Source organism: Triticum dicoccoides, chromosome 1A, assembly GCF_002162155.2.
Source record: "Triticum dicoccoides isolate Atlit2015 ecotype Zavitan chromosome 1A, WEW_v2.0, whole genome shotgun sequence".
NCBI lineage: Eukaryota > Viridiplantae > Streptophyta > Magnoliopsida > Poales > Poaceae > Triticum > Triticum dicoccoides.
In genome coordinates, this window is record NC_041380.1 from 131060124 (window position 1) to 131077963 (window position 17840).

At 45.3% G+C, this 17840-nt stretch overlaps 2 protein-coding genes across 2 annotated transcripts; one reads left to right on the plus strand and one right to left on the minus strand.

Moving 5' to 3' along the window:
• Positions 1 to 2880: 2880 nt before the first annotated feature.
• Positions 2881 to 3676, plus strand: LOC119366649 (ubiquitin-40S ribosomal protein S27a). Its single transcript, XM_037632423.1, has one exon. The coding sequence runs from the start codon at positions 2994 to 2996 to the stop codon at positions 3459 to 3461; it is 468 nt and encodes a 155-aa protein (XP_037488320.1). The 5' UTR covers positions 2881 to 2993; the 3' UTR covers positions 3462 to 3676.
• A 10701-nt stretch (positions 3677 to 14377) lies between these two features.
• LOC119366656 (probable GTP diphosphokinase CRSH1, chloroplastic) lies at positions 14378 to 17631 on the minus strand. Its single transcript, XM_037632433.1, has 4 exons — positions 17149 to 17631; positions 15580 to 16512; positions 14885 to 15163; positions 14378 to 14772 (listed from the first exon to the last, which is right to left on the minus strand). The coding sequence occupies exons 1-4, from the start codon at positions 17554 to 17556 to the stop codon at positions 14635 to 14637; spliced, it is 1758 nt and encodes a 585-aa protein (XP_037488330.1). The 5' UTR covers positions 17557 to 17631; the 3' UTR covers positions 14378 to 14634.
• Between the last annotated feature and the right edge of the window lie 209 nt (positions 17632 to 17840).

Consider the following 17840-nt stretch of genomic DNA (forward strand, 5'->3'; position numbering starts at 1 on the left):
ATGTAGCAGATCTGTTGACTAAACCACTCCCTAGAGCAAAACATGATCAACATCAGAACTGCATGGGTGTTCGATTCATCACAATGTAACTAGAATATTAACTCTAGTGCAAGTGGGAGACTGTTGGAAATATGCCCTAGAGGCAATAATAAAATGGTTATTATTATATTTCTTTGTTCATGATAATTGTCTATTGTTCATGCTATAATTGTGTTATCCGAAAATCGTAATACATATGTGAATACATAGACCACAACACGTCCCTAGTGAGCCTCTAGTTGACTAGCCCGTTGATCAAAGGATAGTCATGGTTTCCTGACTATGGACATTAGATGTCATTGATAACGGGATCACATCATTAGGAGAATGATGTGATGGACAAGACCCAATCCTAAGCTTAGCTCAAAGATCGTGTAGTTCGTTTGCTGTAGCTTTTCTGAATGTCAAGTATCATTTCCTTAGACCATGAGATTGTGTAACTCCCGGATACCGTAGGAGTGCCTTGGGTGTGCCAAACGTCACAACGTAACTGGGTGACTATAAAGGTACATTACAGGTATCTCCGAAAGTGTCTGTTGGGTTGGCACGAATCGAGATTGGGATTTGTCACTCCGTATGACGGAGAGGTATCTCTGGGCCCACTCGGTAATGCATCATCATAATGAGCTCAAAGTGATCAAGTGATTGATCACGGGATCATGCATTACGGTACGAGTAAAGTGACTTGCCGGTAACGAGACTGAACTAGGTATTGGGATACCGACGATCGAGTCTCGGGCAAGTAACGTACCGATTGACAAAGGGAATTGTATACGGATTGATTGAATCCTCGACATCGTGGTTCATCCGATGAGATCATCGTGGATCTTGTGGGAGCCAACATGGGTATCCAGATCCCGCTGTTGGTTATTGACCGGAGAGGCTTCTCGGTCATGTCTGCATGTCTCCCGAACCCGTAGGGTCTACACACTTAAGGTTCGATGACGCTAGGGTTGTAGAGATATTAGCACACGATAACCCGAAAGTTGTTCGGAGTCCCGGATGAGATCCCGGACGTCACGAGGAGTTCCAGAATGGTCCGGAGGTAAAGATTTATATATAGGAAGTCCAGTTTCGGTCATCGGGAAGGTTTCGGGGTCACCGGTATTGTACCGGGACCACCGGAAGGGTCCCGGGGGTCCACCGGGTGGGGCCACCTATCCCGGAGGGCCCCATGGGCTGAAGTGGGAGGGGAACCAGCCCCTAGTGGGCTGGTGCGCCCCCCACTTGGGCCTCCCCCTGCGCCTAGGGTTAGAAACCCTAGGGGTGGGGGCGCCGCCCTTGCCTTGGGGGCAAGGCACCCCCTTGGCCGTCGCCCCCCTAGGAGATTGGATCTCCTAGGGCCACCCCCTAGGCACCCTATATATAGTGGGGGGAGGGAGGGCTGCGCACTCAAGCCCCTGGCCTCTTCCTCTCCCTCCCGTGACACTCCTCCGTCTCCCAGCGCTTGGCGAAGCCCTGCCGACATCACCGTTGCTTCCACCACCACGTCGTCGTGCAGCCGGATCTTCATCAACCTCTCCTTCCCCCTTGCTGGATCAAGAAGGAGGAGACGTCTCCCAACCGTATGTGTGTTGAACGCGGAGGTGCCGTCCGTTCGGCACTAGGTCATCGGTGATTTGAATCACGTCGAGTACGACTCCATCAACCCCGTTCTCTTGAATGCTTCCGCTCGTGATCTACAAGGGTATGTAGATGCACTCCTCTCTCCCTCGTTGCTAGATAACTCCATAGATTGATCTTGGTGATGCGTAGAAAATTTTAAAATTCTGCTACGTTCCCCAACAGGAGAAGGCAAAGCGAGAAAGTGTGACGGCCAAGATTATAAATAGGTTTGAAGACATCTTGACGAACAAGGAGGAGGCATACATCAAGCGCTCTGACATTAAGGTGGAAAAAAGCAGAGAAATTTGACTTGTCAATGAAGGCGATCGAGAAGAAATTCAAGCTTGAACGGAAGAGGGCCATGATTGAATAGAAGAAGGCCAAACTCCAGCAGAAGAAGGTGGAGACCGCGACCGCTTTGGAGGACACGAAGATGCTCACCTTCAAGGTGACATAATTGAATGACGATGCAAGAATGATTGTGCAAGCCGCCCGCTTCAAGACGTTGCAGCGGCAGAAGAATGATATGGAGAGGACGGAGCAGGAGGAGATCGAGGCGGTAGAGAAGTAGGCGGATGCCGAAGCGGAGGCGGCCTACATGGCGGCAACGACAAATTGAACGTAGAGGCTCGGATTGACGATCCGGCAAGACAAAATGCATGGACTGCCATACTATTATTCTTTCGTGATCGGGCATGTAAAAATTAAGCATACTTAGTCTTTTTTTGGTAGTGATCGTCCGATGATGTGACCCGACACACACTACGGATCAAACATATTTGAATTTCAAATTGCCTTTTATTGGTGGACATATAGTGGCTAGCATTGGATGACTGGCTCCCCCACCCATGTCCACGGTAGCCCCCCATGCATTCCTTGGACAAATGCAGTGTTCAGTTTACGGGTCAGCGTTGGAGCACAATTGCGAGAAATCAACTCCTGTCCGAGAAATGATACCTTTTTTTTCCTTTAGGAAATACAGTAGAAATGAATCCCCCTTTAGTGAACTTCTTGGCGTCTGTACGAAGATATTTTTCTTCTTTCTTGTTTTGAGAATGGAGATATTTTTCTTTGAGGACAATAAAATGAACTTTTTTTTAGTGAACTGATTGACAGTGGAAATCTTGGAGCCAAAGCCCACATGAAATGGGCCACCCAAGCCTAGTCAATCCACACCCAGCCCAAAAGTACCGTCCACGGAGGGAGCCCAGACGCCCATTCTCCTTATAAAGCCAGACTGCTCCAGGCCTCCCAAACCCTAGCCTCCACTCCGCACCCCAACCCAAACCCTACCCCGCCGCCGCCGGCGCCGCCGCAGCGCGCGGAGGCGACCTCCCACCGCCGCCAAGATGCAGATCTTCGTGAAGACCCTGACGGGCAAGACCATCACGCTGGAGGTGGAGTCCTCGGACACCATCGACAACGTCAAGGCCAAGATCCAGGACAAGGAGGGCATCCCGCCGGACCAGCAGCGCCTCATCTTCGCCGGTAAGCAGCTCGAGGACGGCCGCACCCTCGCCGACTACAACATCCAGAAGGAGTCCACCCTCCACCTGGTGCTCCGCCTCCGCGGCGGCGCCAAGAAGCGCAAGAAGAAGACCTACACCAAGCCCAAGAAGCAAAAGCACAAGCACAAGAAGGTGAAGCTCGCCGTCCTCCAGTTCTACAAGGTCGACGACGCCACCGGCAAGGTGACCAGGCTCAGGAAGGAGTGTCCCAACGCCGACTGCGGCGCGGGCACCTTCATGGCCAACCACTTCGACCGCCACTACTGCGGCAAGTGCGGCCTCACCTACGTCTACAACCAGAAGGCTTAGAGGTGGCTTGCGATTGCTCTGCTCTTTTACCTACCTATCGAGAGTCGAACTCACTTAGATGTGTCCCGTTTGTCGTTTAAACTGAAACCTTGAGTCTTATGTTTCCTGAATATTTCATCGCCTACTGCTGTAACGCGATGCGTGCTTAAATTTTGGTGTCCGTATGCTATCAGTCTAAATGCTTTTAATCTATTCCATGTCCGTATTCTATGCTTTGTTGATCTTAATAAGGTGGTGTGATTACGGAGAGATGTATCCTGTTGATACATGTGTTCTTGAGCTTATAACATGTTATTGCAGGTGTTTCTAGATTAGCCAATAGCTATGCAGGTCTTACATGTTGATGAATATTTTGCTATTGCTCTTATGTGTTGATTCTTTGAGGTGTGTGATCTTTGTCACTTGCAATTAGAATTCAGTTCATTCCAAGCGATCGTGTGGTTGGTATGTTCTAGATATATTTGTTGGTTCATACATAGATGTGTCTGAAACTGTGAGTACATGTAGTCAGTTACCTTGGCTGTAGACGGTGGCAGTTCGATGATTGCTAGCGTGGAGCATAGTCCTGCCTTGTGGTTTAGCCATCAGTTTTGTGTGTGATCAGCATTCACCATTGCCTACCTTTGGTGGTAATATTGGTTGGGTCTACCGTGACATATGTCTATTGGTTTACAAATTGTAGATGTAGGTGAGTTTTGCTGTTCTCTTGGGATGTGATAGGATTACTTTACAAGTGCCGACGTAATCAGTGAGCTGGTTCAGTATCTAGGTATGTTTAGCCAATTTGATTTCAGAATTGGCCCAACGCTGTTTAGGCAACAGTGGCATTGCTGCTTATGCCCTGCCAATGGCCCTGTAGCTGGGATTTAGTACTTTGTACCGCTGTTCAAGAATTCGTCCTATTAATCAGTTAACGGGCCAGTTAATTGCTACTCGTAGGATGGCCTGTGAGACCGTGAGATCGATTAATCGTTGTTGGCCCATTAACTTAGGGGCAAACACAACCCAAAGTTTTGGCCCGTAACCCCTCCAATCCCCCTCTCACTCAATAGCTAGGGTTCGACCAAATTATTACATATTTGGTATATTACATAATGGAGAGTATGATATAATACCTGGAAATGTCCAATCCCCCTCTCACTCAATAGCTAGGGTTTGACCAAATTATTACATATTTGGTATATTACATAATGGAGAGTATGATATAATACCTGGAAATGTTGGTAGGTTCCTATTTAATCTACCGATTAATGATCAACCGATTAATCTAGATAATAGGCTGATTCACTGATTAATCGCTACTCCAATCTAGATAATAGGCTGATTCACTGATTAATCGCTACTCCCAAGCCGTCCGAGAAACTATCAGTTACCGATTTCCTTAACAATGCTTTTTACTGCTGATGTTGTTTGCGGATGAAACATGTGACTACCGATTTTCTTAACAATTCTTTTTACTGCTGATGTTCGCGGATGAAACATGTGACTGGAATTTTCACGTCTTTGTCTCCGCGCAAGCCTAAGGTTGTTGTTGTGGTCGTGCAATTTCATTATTAGCTGTGATCAGCGGCAGCGTTGCTAGACCAGCGAGAAACCCAGTTCGGATCCATCTTGCACATCTTCATCTCTCTTTGTGTTGGTGAGATCCATCTTGTCCATTCATCTTCATAATGTTCTTGTGTGTTAGTATGGTATTTTTTTTGTTTTGTACCATGTTCTCCAACATTGTCTGGTCCCAAAATTGTATATAATCAGTATGACCCTTAACAATTTAGGCCAACCATAGTAGACCTTGATTTGCCCAAATACATATGGTCCCAAAATGGGCCGAACAAATGGGCCAAACGACATGAGATGACCCAGTAAATTCTAATAGGCCTCTGTTGGACCAACACTTTGATGGATAGGATGACAAGTTGACTAACGACACAATCACGACGCCATTAACAGCGGCTGCCACGTGCCAGTCTTCTCCCATGTCAACCGGTCACCCGGGACAAAAACACTTCCATGACAAGACATTTTTCTCATGGAAAAGCACACTTCAATAACAAAAACCGAGTTTTGTCATTGAAGTGATCTATGACCGACATAGGCCCAGTTTTTTTGCCAGAATCTGGGGATTCTCCCAGAATCCGACCCCTACCCAGCTTCTTCCAGAATCTTTGAGCCTCATTTGTTTTACAATTCTATCTAGTTAGGGCCTAATTAGATAGGATTGTAAAATAAACGGGGCTGAAAGATTTTGGGAGAAGTTGGGTAGGGGCCGGATTCTGGGAGAATCTAGGGATTCTAGCAAAAGAACTGGGCCATAGTATGACATCTTGACTCAAACATAGATTTGTCATGAGCGCAAATCGATGACAAAAACCTGCACCTTCTATCATGAAGGTGTATTGTCAATGTATTTTTTTAGCGTAGTGGATATATGGCATCAATGCTCTAAAGTCTCACGTCAATTTATGTGATGTTATGGGGCAAAAGTTGGGGTTGCCGTGTCACTATAAGGATGACATTCCTGGTCAGATCCGGGCCCTTGATCAACCCCTAGACTCCTATGGTCTTCCTAATGAAGAGTGCTCCAGCAGTGTGCCTTGAGGTCCCCCTTATGGAAATCTACAAGGGTGAGGAGATATTCTAGCAGCTGCAGAGCCGGCAGAATTGTCTTCTGAAGGGTGATGCCAACACCACCTACTTTCATGCCATTGTGAATGGGAGAAGGTGAAAGAAAGTGCAACATCTAGTTTGGACGATTTCCTCCTGGAGAAGTCCAAGGACATTTTAGAACCTTGATCAGTGGTCAACGACTATTGGCATGAGGGGGGCAAGGTCTTAGCCACCGAGAATGCGAATCTCACCTTCCCATTCTTAACCGAGGAGGCTATTTGAGCTATCATGGAGACGAAGGCACCCTTATCGTTAACCTTGTAGTTGATGTTGTCCAGTTATCTTGGAGAAGGCCAAGATATATAGTTACATCTTTGGTGCGGTTGGGAAAATTGTCTCAAGAAGGGTATCACCTCAAGTTCATGATAACAACTTGATCATGGTAGAAGGAACAAAACCTGTCATTGTCTATCTCAAATTCCCCCGTATACTTTGAGGCTATGTGTGGTCTCAAGATGAACTTCAGAAGAGCGAAGTGGTGATCATGAGTTACCCTCCCAAGGATCAATCACAAATGCATGACACTGGGAACAAAAGATGGGCAGATTGATTCCAGTGTGATACATGCGTGAATGATACCTAAAATTAAATGTAAAATAAAATTGAAATAATACAAACCGTCTAATTTCCATGAAGTCAACATGCGTACACCAACGTGAATATGACAATGATGAATAGATTATACTTCAGTTGGCACTAACTAGCAATGTTCATGGCTGGTACCTAGAGGCAACAATGAAACTGTAAAATATAGGAAAAATGTATGAAAACTTGGTGACAAACATACATGCCACTTGGCAAGAAAGATTGGCGGCTCAGTTCCAGTGTGATACATGCATAGGTTGTACCATGACAAGGAAGCAAAACAATGTTCCATGATGCAATAAAAGAAATGGTTTTAGTTGTGATAAAGTACTATGCAATAAACGTTTCCGTTGTGATAAAAGATACAAGTCTAACAAAACAATATGCGAGTAATCGGAAAAAAGGAAATGTGTTCAAATTTCCTATTAATATACAACATTTCTGATAGAAATCTTTAGAATGACCCTCATAATGTAATAAATAAGAACATAAATGCAGGTCCACGGTGATTACTGTCTAGATTATTAGACTATGCGATCACTATACACCCATGAACTAGGCTCACTTTCTTACAAATAATCACATTGCCACAAATGGGCCCACGAAATAGGCAAACAACATGCACAAGATAGAAAAACAAGCTAAATGTATAGATGAGAGTGACAAAGAGAGAATATTTTGGCAAAATTGTTGTGAGCAACAAAGCACTCATGTAGGGAGAATAGCTAAAATTATACTGGTTGTCCTAGCCATCCACATGGACGGTCAACACAAGTCAAAGAGGTTAACATAAGTCCAAGCAAGCTATCAAGGGCCCAACCGCCCAAGCAAGCTATCTCGCTCAACATAAGTCCAAACAAATCTTCATGGCCAGCGAGTCAAAGGAAATGAGAAAATAAAAGGAGGCAATTACGTTGGTGATGCTAGAACTTGGCGTAAACGGTCACTTTGGTGCTAGAAGTTGTGTTGTACATTGAAGTGGTGCAAAAACTTGACTCGGAGGTGCAAATACAGTGCTAATCGGGTTGGTATACGGATTCTGCGCTGACTAGGTGTGTGGGTCAGGCTGTCAGCCACTGGACCTGAGGGAGAAGGCGGGTGGTCTGATTTTTTCCGAAACCCCCCTCAGAATATATCTTTTTGTAAAAAAGTACCCGCTGGTCAAAATAAACAGGAAAAAGGCAAGATCAAGACTCGAACACGCAACCAGGTATAGAGAGTAAATCAGTACAACAAGTACGCTGTCCATGTCACGACGTTCTAATTGGATAACTATCCTATATGTATTCACCAATTGTTTTAGCAACATGAATTTAGCAGGTACGCATCTAAAGTTCAAACGGGCTGTAGATATTTCGGCCCATTTTGCACGCGCTGTTTTTTAAAGATATATTTATAAAATGTAAGTTATCAAAATTATGTTTAAATGTGCTATAAACTTTATACAATCAAACCATGACTAGTAAATAAAAACATTTAAATATACACCCATGTACTATATAAAATATTTAGTTAATACAGAAATTTAAAATGTATATTAAATAAAAATGTTCATGTATTATTTTCAAAACGTTGGTACATTTATTTTAAAAACTACCAAGCGTACAAACGAAATACCTTATCTTCGTGTATTATTTCAATACACAGTGGTATATTGAAAATATTTATGAATTATAAAAATGTATAACAAAATTAAAATGATACAATTTCTTTTAAAATTACATTTTAAAATATTATTCTATTATAAAAATATATACTGCTTTCAAATATAGGTCATGAGTAAAAAATATAGACATGTGAATAATTATAGATATTAAGTGAATGTTTGTATTCATCATTTTAAAATTAAATATAAGCCATGAGTTTATACTTTCTTTGTATTCATTATACATTGTATCTAATATACATTTTAATATCCGTATTAACTAAATAATTTACACACACATGGGTATATATTTCATTGTTTTCATTTACATAATATTGATAATACACAAATATTGGAACATAATTTTTATTACTTCCGTTTTAAAATATCTTATAAATATAGCTTGTGCAAAATGGGAAGTTAGAGTTATGGAGACAAACCTTGGAATCGAAAGGGTTTAGGCTTAGTATAACTAAAACCGAGTACATGATGTGCGGTTTCAGTACTACTAGCTGTGAGGAGGAGGAGGTTAGCCTTGATGGCCAGGTGGTACCTCGGAAGGACACCTTTCGGTATTTGGGGTCAATGTTGCAGGAGGATGGGGGTATTGATGAAGATGTGAACCATCGAATCAAAGCCGGATGGATGAAGTGGCGCCAAGCTTCTGACATTCTCTGTGACAAGAGAGTGCCACAAAAGCTAAAAGGCAAGTTCTACAGGACGGCGGTTCGACCCGCAATGTTGTATGGCGCGGAGTGTTGGCCGACTAAAAGGCGACATGTTCAACAGTTAGGTGTGGCGGAGATGCGTATGTTGAGATGGATGTGTGGCCACAGAGGAAGGATCGAGTCCGGAATGATGATATACGAGATAGAGTTGGAGTAGCACCAATTGAGGAGAAGTTTGTCCAACATCGTTTGAGATGGTTTGGGCATATTCAGCGCAGGCCTCCAGAAGCTCCAGTGCATAGCGGACGGCTAAAGCGTGCGGAGAATGTCAAGAGAGGGCGGGATCGACCGATTTTGACATGGGAGGAGTCCGTTAAGAGAGACCTGAAGGATTGGAGTATCGACAAAGAGCTAACTATGGACAGGGGTGCGTGGAAGCTTGCTATCCATGTGCCAGAGCCATGAGTTGGTTGCGAAATCTTATGGGTTTCACCTCTAGCCTACCCCAACTTGTTTGGGACTAAAGGCTTTGTTGTTGTTGTTATTGTATAGCTTGTGCAAAATGGGCTGCAATATCTCCAGCCCATTTAAGCTCCATAAGCGTCATTGCTAAATATTTATGCTGCCGTTATCGTTTCCTTGACGACTCGCAGGGTTAAGTGGTTGGCCAGTTGTTTTGGTAGCCTGTGGACGCGGGTTCAAAACCTGCCCTGAAATCTTTTACTGTTAAAATTTTCAGGCGGGACCCACTGGGCATAGAGAAGTAAAATGCCACATACATATGTTTTTTTTGTCAAAATAATATTTTTTGTTGAGGGGGTTTACGAAAAAAAACATTCTTTTTGGTCACTCGCTGACAGCGGACCCACGCACCTAGTCAACATAGATAATGTATCTATACTATATACTATATAGCGTATCAGTTTTGAAAGTTTGATTTCATGCATCAAAATGCATTCCTGGCCGTTCATTGGGCTCCATCCGACGGCTTATAATGCAGGGATTCGCCGCTACAGTAGCATCAGTGTTGTCTGCGTCACTCTATAAGCATCTAGGAGTTTGTGTTAGCACGGAGTAGCGACCCCACTGCATGTCAGTTCTTTGGAGCTAACAAAGTCACACCATGCCATAGTCGAGTCGCCTAGAGCAGTGCAAATTGTTTTACTACAGATGCCCGCAGAGCTACGTGGCACATGTGGTTGCAGACACAAGTGGGATCTGTACCACTAAGTCTGACAGGAGGTAACTTAAAAAAAGTCTGACAGAAGGTGAAAAATAAGAATAAAAAATTAAAAGGTAAACAAAACAAACCAGTGCATAGCGCACATATGAACCTGTCTCACGTGCAATTCTGGGTGGAAAGTTACAGTAAAACATAGCCATAGGTAGAGGAGGCACTACCTGAACCTAGGTACGTACATACATATGAACCTGTTTTAAAAAAATGGATTTTGAACGTGCGTTAAAATGTGAAAAAATACCAAATAAAATTTCATGCATACATCTTCGCAATATATATGCGCGATACAAAGTTTTACGAAAAAATATTTTTTTATTTTGCCTCCGCATAAAAGACAAATTTCAGTGCTTCTAAGTAACATTTTATGACATGTTATTTTGTCTTTTTTGCATATGCAAAAAAAAAAATGTTTTTCCGTGAAAGTTTCTGTGCAGGGATAGAACATGGAGATGTGCGCGTGCAGCTTTTTAATTTTTTTTTGAGGATTTAGAAATGTGTTTCCAAGGCGAGTTCATATATACCCTGGTTCATTTATATATTTTCCGCAATTGGGACTCTAATTTTTTTGCAAATTACATATTCATGTGATAGTTACTGTCGTAAGAACGTGACAAGCTTTCTTATGCTAATTTCTATTATTTTCTTTATGCTTCCATACATGCACAATGGTCATTTGTCTTGAATCATTTCTCCAGGCATTTTCATGACTTATTTTCATCGAAATTACTTTGCAACGTAAAGACGCGCATTGCGCGTGCACGCATACTAGTATTGTTAGAATAAATACGAGGCATATCGTTAATTATTCAAGGACCAAGCAATCGCACGAGCACCACACCGAGATTTGTTAACGAGGTTCACCGATATGGCTACATCCCCGGGGCCTGACTATGGACGCTCCTCCCCATGACACCGCTACAATACCGCACCCGGTTACCCTGGACACCGGCACATGCCGCTGGCTTCCCCTGCGTTCCGGTGCTATTATGTTGGTATAGGTTACATCGTGTGTCTACCCCCGCTATATATGAGAGGCCTAGGATACAAGTGTCCTATTAGGACACGACTCCATATCCTATCTAAACACAATATTACTCAGAGTCCAACTGTAACCTACCCTGTACACAATATTTGACATAACTCTAACAAACTCCACCTCGGCGAATATTCTTCATCACCTTGAATTCGTCAATGCGTCAAACTTTCATGTACATTGGATTTGAGTTTATCCCATGAGTACCACTGCTACTCCAAAGACTTCATATGACTCCACCTGCAACTTGTAGTCCCTTTTTTTCTTGACCAGAGTCAACACTCGAACGAAATTAAGTTCCATATTACTCTAGTTTGCGCTCCCAACTTCCAGAGTATCCGTCCAACGCCATCACACATTAATCACTGACCCGTGTGAAAGTGAACAACTCACATATTAGATGTCACACATAAGAGTTACCTGAACTCAACATCACCGCTCCTTTCTTGACAGCTTGTCTGAAACTTGAAGGAATTTCACCATTGCTTGTAGTCATCCCGAGTCAAATTCGCAGTTGTCTCACCACATGTATGACCACCAGAGCCCTGGCCCATCTCCATGCCCCATGCGTACCGCACGCCTCGCCGCTATTACTGCGTCGAACCTCCGCTGTCCCGGTCGAGTCTCAAGGGTCGCGAAACCACACCACTCAACCCCACTGCATAGTACCATCGATCATCACCGACCGATGACGAGTTTCACGCTTCCATCAGACCACTGGGCTCCAGTCCGAACTGCGTGCCACTCGCTTTTCCCCCTTGCTGAATAGGCTTTGATTCCCTGGATCATTACATCGCAGCCCCTCAATCCAGCTCCACCTTCAACATGACTCCATGGTAGATGATCAGTCCACCCCGCGCCCCGTCGACTTCAAGCTCTCATGTGCACCGTCTTGAATCGATCCTGCGCCATAGTCTTGTCGAAGCCACACAAGCCTCGGGCATGTGCCGCGTGTTTCCACGCCCCAGAAGTCGGTCACCATCAGCATTACGCTCCTATGTCGTCGTCGCCGATCCCACCACCGTTTTCTGTACCAACCGACATCCAAGTCGATCCATCAGGCTGTCTAGTCCGACCCAGCCGAATTTGTTCGACTGTAACGACACGCTTCAGGGCTCCCAAATCGTCTTCCGCAAATTTCCATCCATCACATCACAACTCCATCCTAGCTGAATTGACTTCCTGCAACGCCTTCAATCATCACTGTCGTGCCAACAAATTTTCACACTTGTCTGCCATAACCCAAGGTTTCCAGTCCCGTTGAACATCTTCACCTCAAACCTAGTATCCGTTGACGCTATGGTTCTTTGTATGCCTGACGCTGTGAAAAAATAACTAAGATTCTTACCATGATGCACAAGTACACAGAGCGTGCATGGTAGCAAATCCAACCAAAAAATGGCCTTCACGTGGTGTCTCTTGGCTCAATCTCCAATGCTGGCTAGTTGCTTCCAAAGCTTCCTGATGGACGCGTAAGTATCAACGGAATTACTGCTTGCCGATTCGATCTGGCTGCCTTGCGTGGCACGTGAGGACTCGGTCCTCTTTTTTTTTTTTTCTCAAAACAAATCTTCGGTCTCTGCTCTTGCTGTACGCGACCGTATCCAGCACGATCCACCTCTTCCGTGTCTCGCCGCCCGCAGCCTTGCGGCTTCCGCCAGCTAGGCCGGTGCCCAGCACGCGCCTTTGGGCCTCCGTATACAGCGCCCGTCGATCGATCGATCGACCTGCTGCCTCCCTGCCCTGCGCGACGCATCGCCGCTGCCTGTACGCTCGCCCTATCAATCCAAGATCGCCGCACGTCAAGTCGTCTGCTGCTGACACATAATCACACGTGCTTCCCGCTGATCTGTTTTTTCCGACTACTTTCAACACGAACAGAACTCGGTCGCTCCATCGATCTTTTCCAGTCATGGGCCTCGACCGCCGACCGATTCGACGAATTCTGCCCCACCTCTAATCAACGATCCGCTGCCTTCAAAACAACCTAGCTCATGATACCATTTGTTAGAATAAATCCGAGACATACCGTCAATCATCCGAGGACCAAGCAATCATACGAGCACCACACCGAGATTTGTTAACGAGGTTCACCGATATGTCTACATCCCCGGGGCCTGACTATGAGGGCTCCTCCCCATGACACTGCTACAATACCGCACCCGGTCGCCCTGGACACCGGCACATGCCGCCGGCTTCCCCTGCGTTCCGATGCTATTATGTTGGCATAGGTTACATCGTGTGTCTACCCCCGCTATATATGAGAGGCCTAGGATATAAGTGTCCTATTAGGACACGACTCCATATCCTATCTAAACACAATACTACTCAGAGTCCAACTGTAACCTACCTTGTACACAATATTCGACACAACTCTAACATATACAAAACGGGATATGCACTGTATTTGCACGCCCAAGCCAAGTTTTTGCACCCATTTGATGTACACCGCCACTTCTAGCACCAAAGTGATCATTTATATCAAGTTCTAGCACCACCGGTGTAATTGACTCAAATAAAAGACCAAGTCAAAGATGAAGGCAAGGAAGTAAAGAAGCTCAAGCCTATGAAGAGAAGCCTTCATGGGTGGCAAACTTTCTGCAGCCCAATGGGAGCACGACTCATGGACTAAAGATAGTTTTACCCTCTCACCTCCTCATCTTAAGGGTAGCCTTGTTCATTTGTCAATCACACCTAGGTTATAAATAGCCCCAATGAGCTTGTAACACACTCACTCCCACTTGAATGAACTCAAGAGAAGAGTCATTCCCTTTCCCTCTCCTCAAAACCAAGGTTTGAAAGGGGGTTAGGTTTCGGTCCAAGGCATGTTGTAAGGCTTGGACCGTCAGGAGTCGTGGGGCTTCAGCAGCGGGAACGTTCTGAACCACAGTATGTCAAGCCCTTTTCCCGAGGACTCATATGACATAGGTCATGTTCCCACAAGGCGACTGCAACTATTCAAAAAACATTGTTGTGTTACTTTTTATAAGGCCGCCACACGCTGCTACTTACATTTCACTAACCCCGCTACAAAGGATACCCCTAGTCAAAAGTTGTTTTCATAACAACAACATGCTGTAAGTAACATGAGCAAAGCCATACCATATGTACAAAGTTAGAAATATATTGCAAAGTGCCACATCTAGCCTCTGCACAACGTGGGAGGACAACCTTTACTTTCTCAGACTTGCTCTATAGCTCCACATACAATCAGCAAGTATGTACAATTCAATGCTGTTAATCACATCTCAATGTAGTATTCACCAACATCAAAACTACAAGTTGGCGATCCATTTTAGTTTAGCGCAGTTCCTTAAAAGAAAGGCCCATATATTTCAGCTCACAAGCAGTTTGTCTCCCAGCTCTTTGCGGTAGAAGTGAATGAGGCCAGCGCTGTCGATTGTCTGCAGCTTATCCTTCAGTATCTTCGTGTAGTGGTCATCCCTGTCCTCCAAGCTCCTCATCAATTCAACCTGATAAGCCAGAAACACTTCGAATATATCAGAAGCTGTGTGCCCAGCAGGGCGACTTTGAGAATGCGGCTGTGTTAGGATAACTTGTCGCGGATGTATAACTTGCACCCACCTGTCTCTGGAACGACTCGAATTCATCGAAGCTCAGGGAACCATCGCTGTTTGCATCAAGGAGATGCATGAGCGCCATCGCATCCTCGCCCTCGGCACCAAGATCTTCCATCACCTCCGTGAGCTCCTCGATGCTGATCCTCCCATCACCATTTTTGTCTATAAGGCAGAAAGCCTGGTTCTTGCATTCACCTCCTCGATGATCACTGGCTGGGAGGTCTCGAAGGCGATGAGCTGCTAGTTCTGCCGCAGCCAACATAATAGCCTTGAGTCTTTTAGCCTGGAGAATATTCAAGGAATGCTGATTCTTAGTCATGCCCCCAAAATAATCTTTCAGTTCAGTCTCAGAAAAGGTATAAGAATGCTAATTTCAAGATAAAACGATGTCATGATGAAGTCAGCAGATTAGGAACATAAACCAAACTAGGTCACTACCATCTCAGCTGTGAGCTCTGAACTAACTGTTATAACCCAGTGATAATTTCAGTAAGAAGCCTCACATGCTGGATGAAATTTAGGCGTATCTTGTAGCAAGCAGCATTTTACATAACTTATGTCTGTACATGTTTTGGCCCTTGGTTCGATAAAACAACTTACCTACTATGTTTTGAAAGATACCCGAGTGCCTTGATAAATCCAGACGATTCAATGTACTTCAAAGGAAGAAAGAGAGTTGGAATTAAGTAGATGGCTCACCTCTCCGGGATCCGTAAGACCACCCTTGTAGAGAGAGTGAGACGCTTCTCCACCAATAGCAATTCTGTGCATCTCCTTGGTGCGTATTTGTATCTCCATTAGTGGCCTCGTCTTCCCAGGTTCACTTACATCGATTGCCACATGCAGGCTCTGATAGCCATTTCTTTTTGGCTGTGTCACATAGTCCTTTGTCCTACCTGGCACTTCCTTCAACAGAGCTCGAATGATTTCGTGTGTCCTGTGACAGGCCCTGGGGCCCCAATCAGTTGAGCCACCATCACATCGAGGGTCCAAGATTATCCGTAAACCAAGTATGTCATTTACTTCTTCTGGTTTCCGACCATCTTTTACTAGCTTCTTCATAGTACTGAAGCGGCTTTTGTACCGCCCTTCAATTGAGATGTCCTGCACAATCTCGGTTAGCTCATCATCAGATTTCAGTGCCTGAAGCAACTGCGCCTTGTAGGCATTTATCAAGAGCTTGCACTCGGCTTCTCGGTTCCTCAACCATTGATCGACATGGTCATAGGAATGAGGAAACAAGTACCTAAATGAAAGATCTTCCAACTCTAGCGACAGATTACCAGCCCCGACAGCATGAGCAAGTGGAGCATATATCTTCATTACTTCAAGAGATTTTACTCGCTGAAGATGCTTGGGGAGGTACTGAAGGTGTCTCATCGTATCGAGCTTCAGAGAAAGCTCCAAGATTACTGCCCGGATGTCATAGTACGAAAGGAAAAACTTTCTCAATGAGCTCGCACTTTCATCATCCAATACGTCGACCTTTGAAGGAGCAACCTTAAGCCTTAAGCTCTCGTGCAGTAAATCAGCTATGCCAGTCCCAATTTGAGCTTCTACATCGCTCATGCTTATAGTCCCTGCATCAAGCGCTTTCCTCAATATGCCGGCTGAAATAACTTCCGCATCCATCTGCCGTCATGCATACAACAAGAATTCAAAATCCCTGTTAACATGAGAGCTTAAGAGTGGATAAATAAGCCCAATAATGCTTAACCGCGTTATCATACAAAGCAGTGCAAATATCTTATGAATCACCATAACCTTGCAGGGAAATGGAGCGATTAGAAATTGGTCAAAGAGCCTAATCGTAAACATGGGTTAACTTCTGATGGTTTTTGACGATTTACTCGTCCAAGAAAGGCTCTGGCCATCAATACTGTCAGATTATATTGCCTTCAACTTATGGTATAAATGAGAAATTCAATGGAAAGTATGAACCAAAGAGTAGCGATCAGTGACATGAAACTAAATAATCATATTTAAGCCTGAGCTTAATAGTTTGTGTAACTGAAGTGTGACTGTGAAACGAGGAATGCTGAACTTACGCATTTAACAGAATTCGGCATATTGAGCTACTCATCGTTTACTTAATTGATGCAATTCTTGTTGATGCGAACTTGATCCAGGAACCCACAGGTAACAGGCCAAAAATTATTAAATTCTACCTGTTCATGCGAACACGAAAACCCACCCCCAGTCTCCAAAATCGAACGATATAATCCTATTTACGCAAACGGAACAGGGGAGGAGGCTCTGGCTCAGCACCTGGAGGTCGGCTAAGGTCGCGGCCACCGCGAGGGCTCGCGTGAGGGCCTGGCCGCCGTCGCCGTCGCCGTCGCGGAGGGCGGGGAGGGCCAGCTTGAGCGCGCGGAAGAGCAGGCGCGACGAGGAGGTGGTCGCCAGGCCCTCTCCCATCCTACCCGTGAGCTCGTTGAACACGCCCACAAGCTCCGCCACCAGCCGCCCTCCTCCCTCCGGCGGCGGCGTCGCCGGGGCCGATAGCGACGAGGAGGAGGAGGTGGACGGCGCGGATGGGGAAGAAAATGCAACGGAGGCAGGGAGACGCAGTCGGTGCAGGCGACGCGGGTTGGGGCGTGAGCGCAGGCCTGGGTGGTGGCGGTGCTGGTGGCGGCCGGCGGGGACGGCCGCGGCGGTGGTGGCTGCCGTCGCCATGGGTGGGGCCCGCTCCGGGGATGGATTGCAGGCGACGTGGCACTGTGGCAGCCGCTGTGCGGATATGTGATGTGGTGATTGTGATGAGGTGGCGACTGGCTCGCGCCTTGCCACGTAGGATTTGCCATCTCCGCGCGGGAAGAGACGGGGTTTTGATCGGAAAACTGAGTTTCTCCGGAAGTCCTTCGTTCAATACGCATAAACATGCGTATCAATAAAAAAAGCAAATGTTAGCATTTGTGAGCGAACGTCTACATTTGTCATATGAAATTAGATAAAATTGT

Excerpts from the sequence above, each read along its gene's own strand:
- LOC119366649 (XM_037632423.1), top strand. The coding sequence starts at position 2,994 with ATGCAGATCTTCGTGAAGACCCTGACGGGCAAGACCATCACGCTGGAG.
- LOC119366656 (XM_037632433.1), bottom strand. The coding sequence starts at position 17,556 with ATGGCGACGGCAGCCACCACCGCCGCGGCCGTCCCCGCCGGCCGCCAC. Across the intron at positions 16,513-17,148 it reads CGACCTTAGCCGACCTCCAG|ATGGATGCGGAAGTTATTTC; the intron begins GTGCTGAGCCAG and ends GCATGACGGCAG. Across the intron at positions 14,773-14,884 it reads TCGAGTCGTTCCAGAGACAG|GTTGAATTGATGAGGAGCTT; the intron begins GTGGGTGCAAGT and ends CTGGCTTATCAG.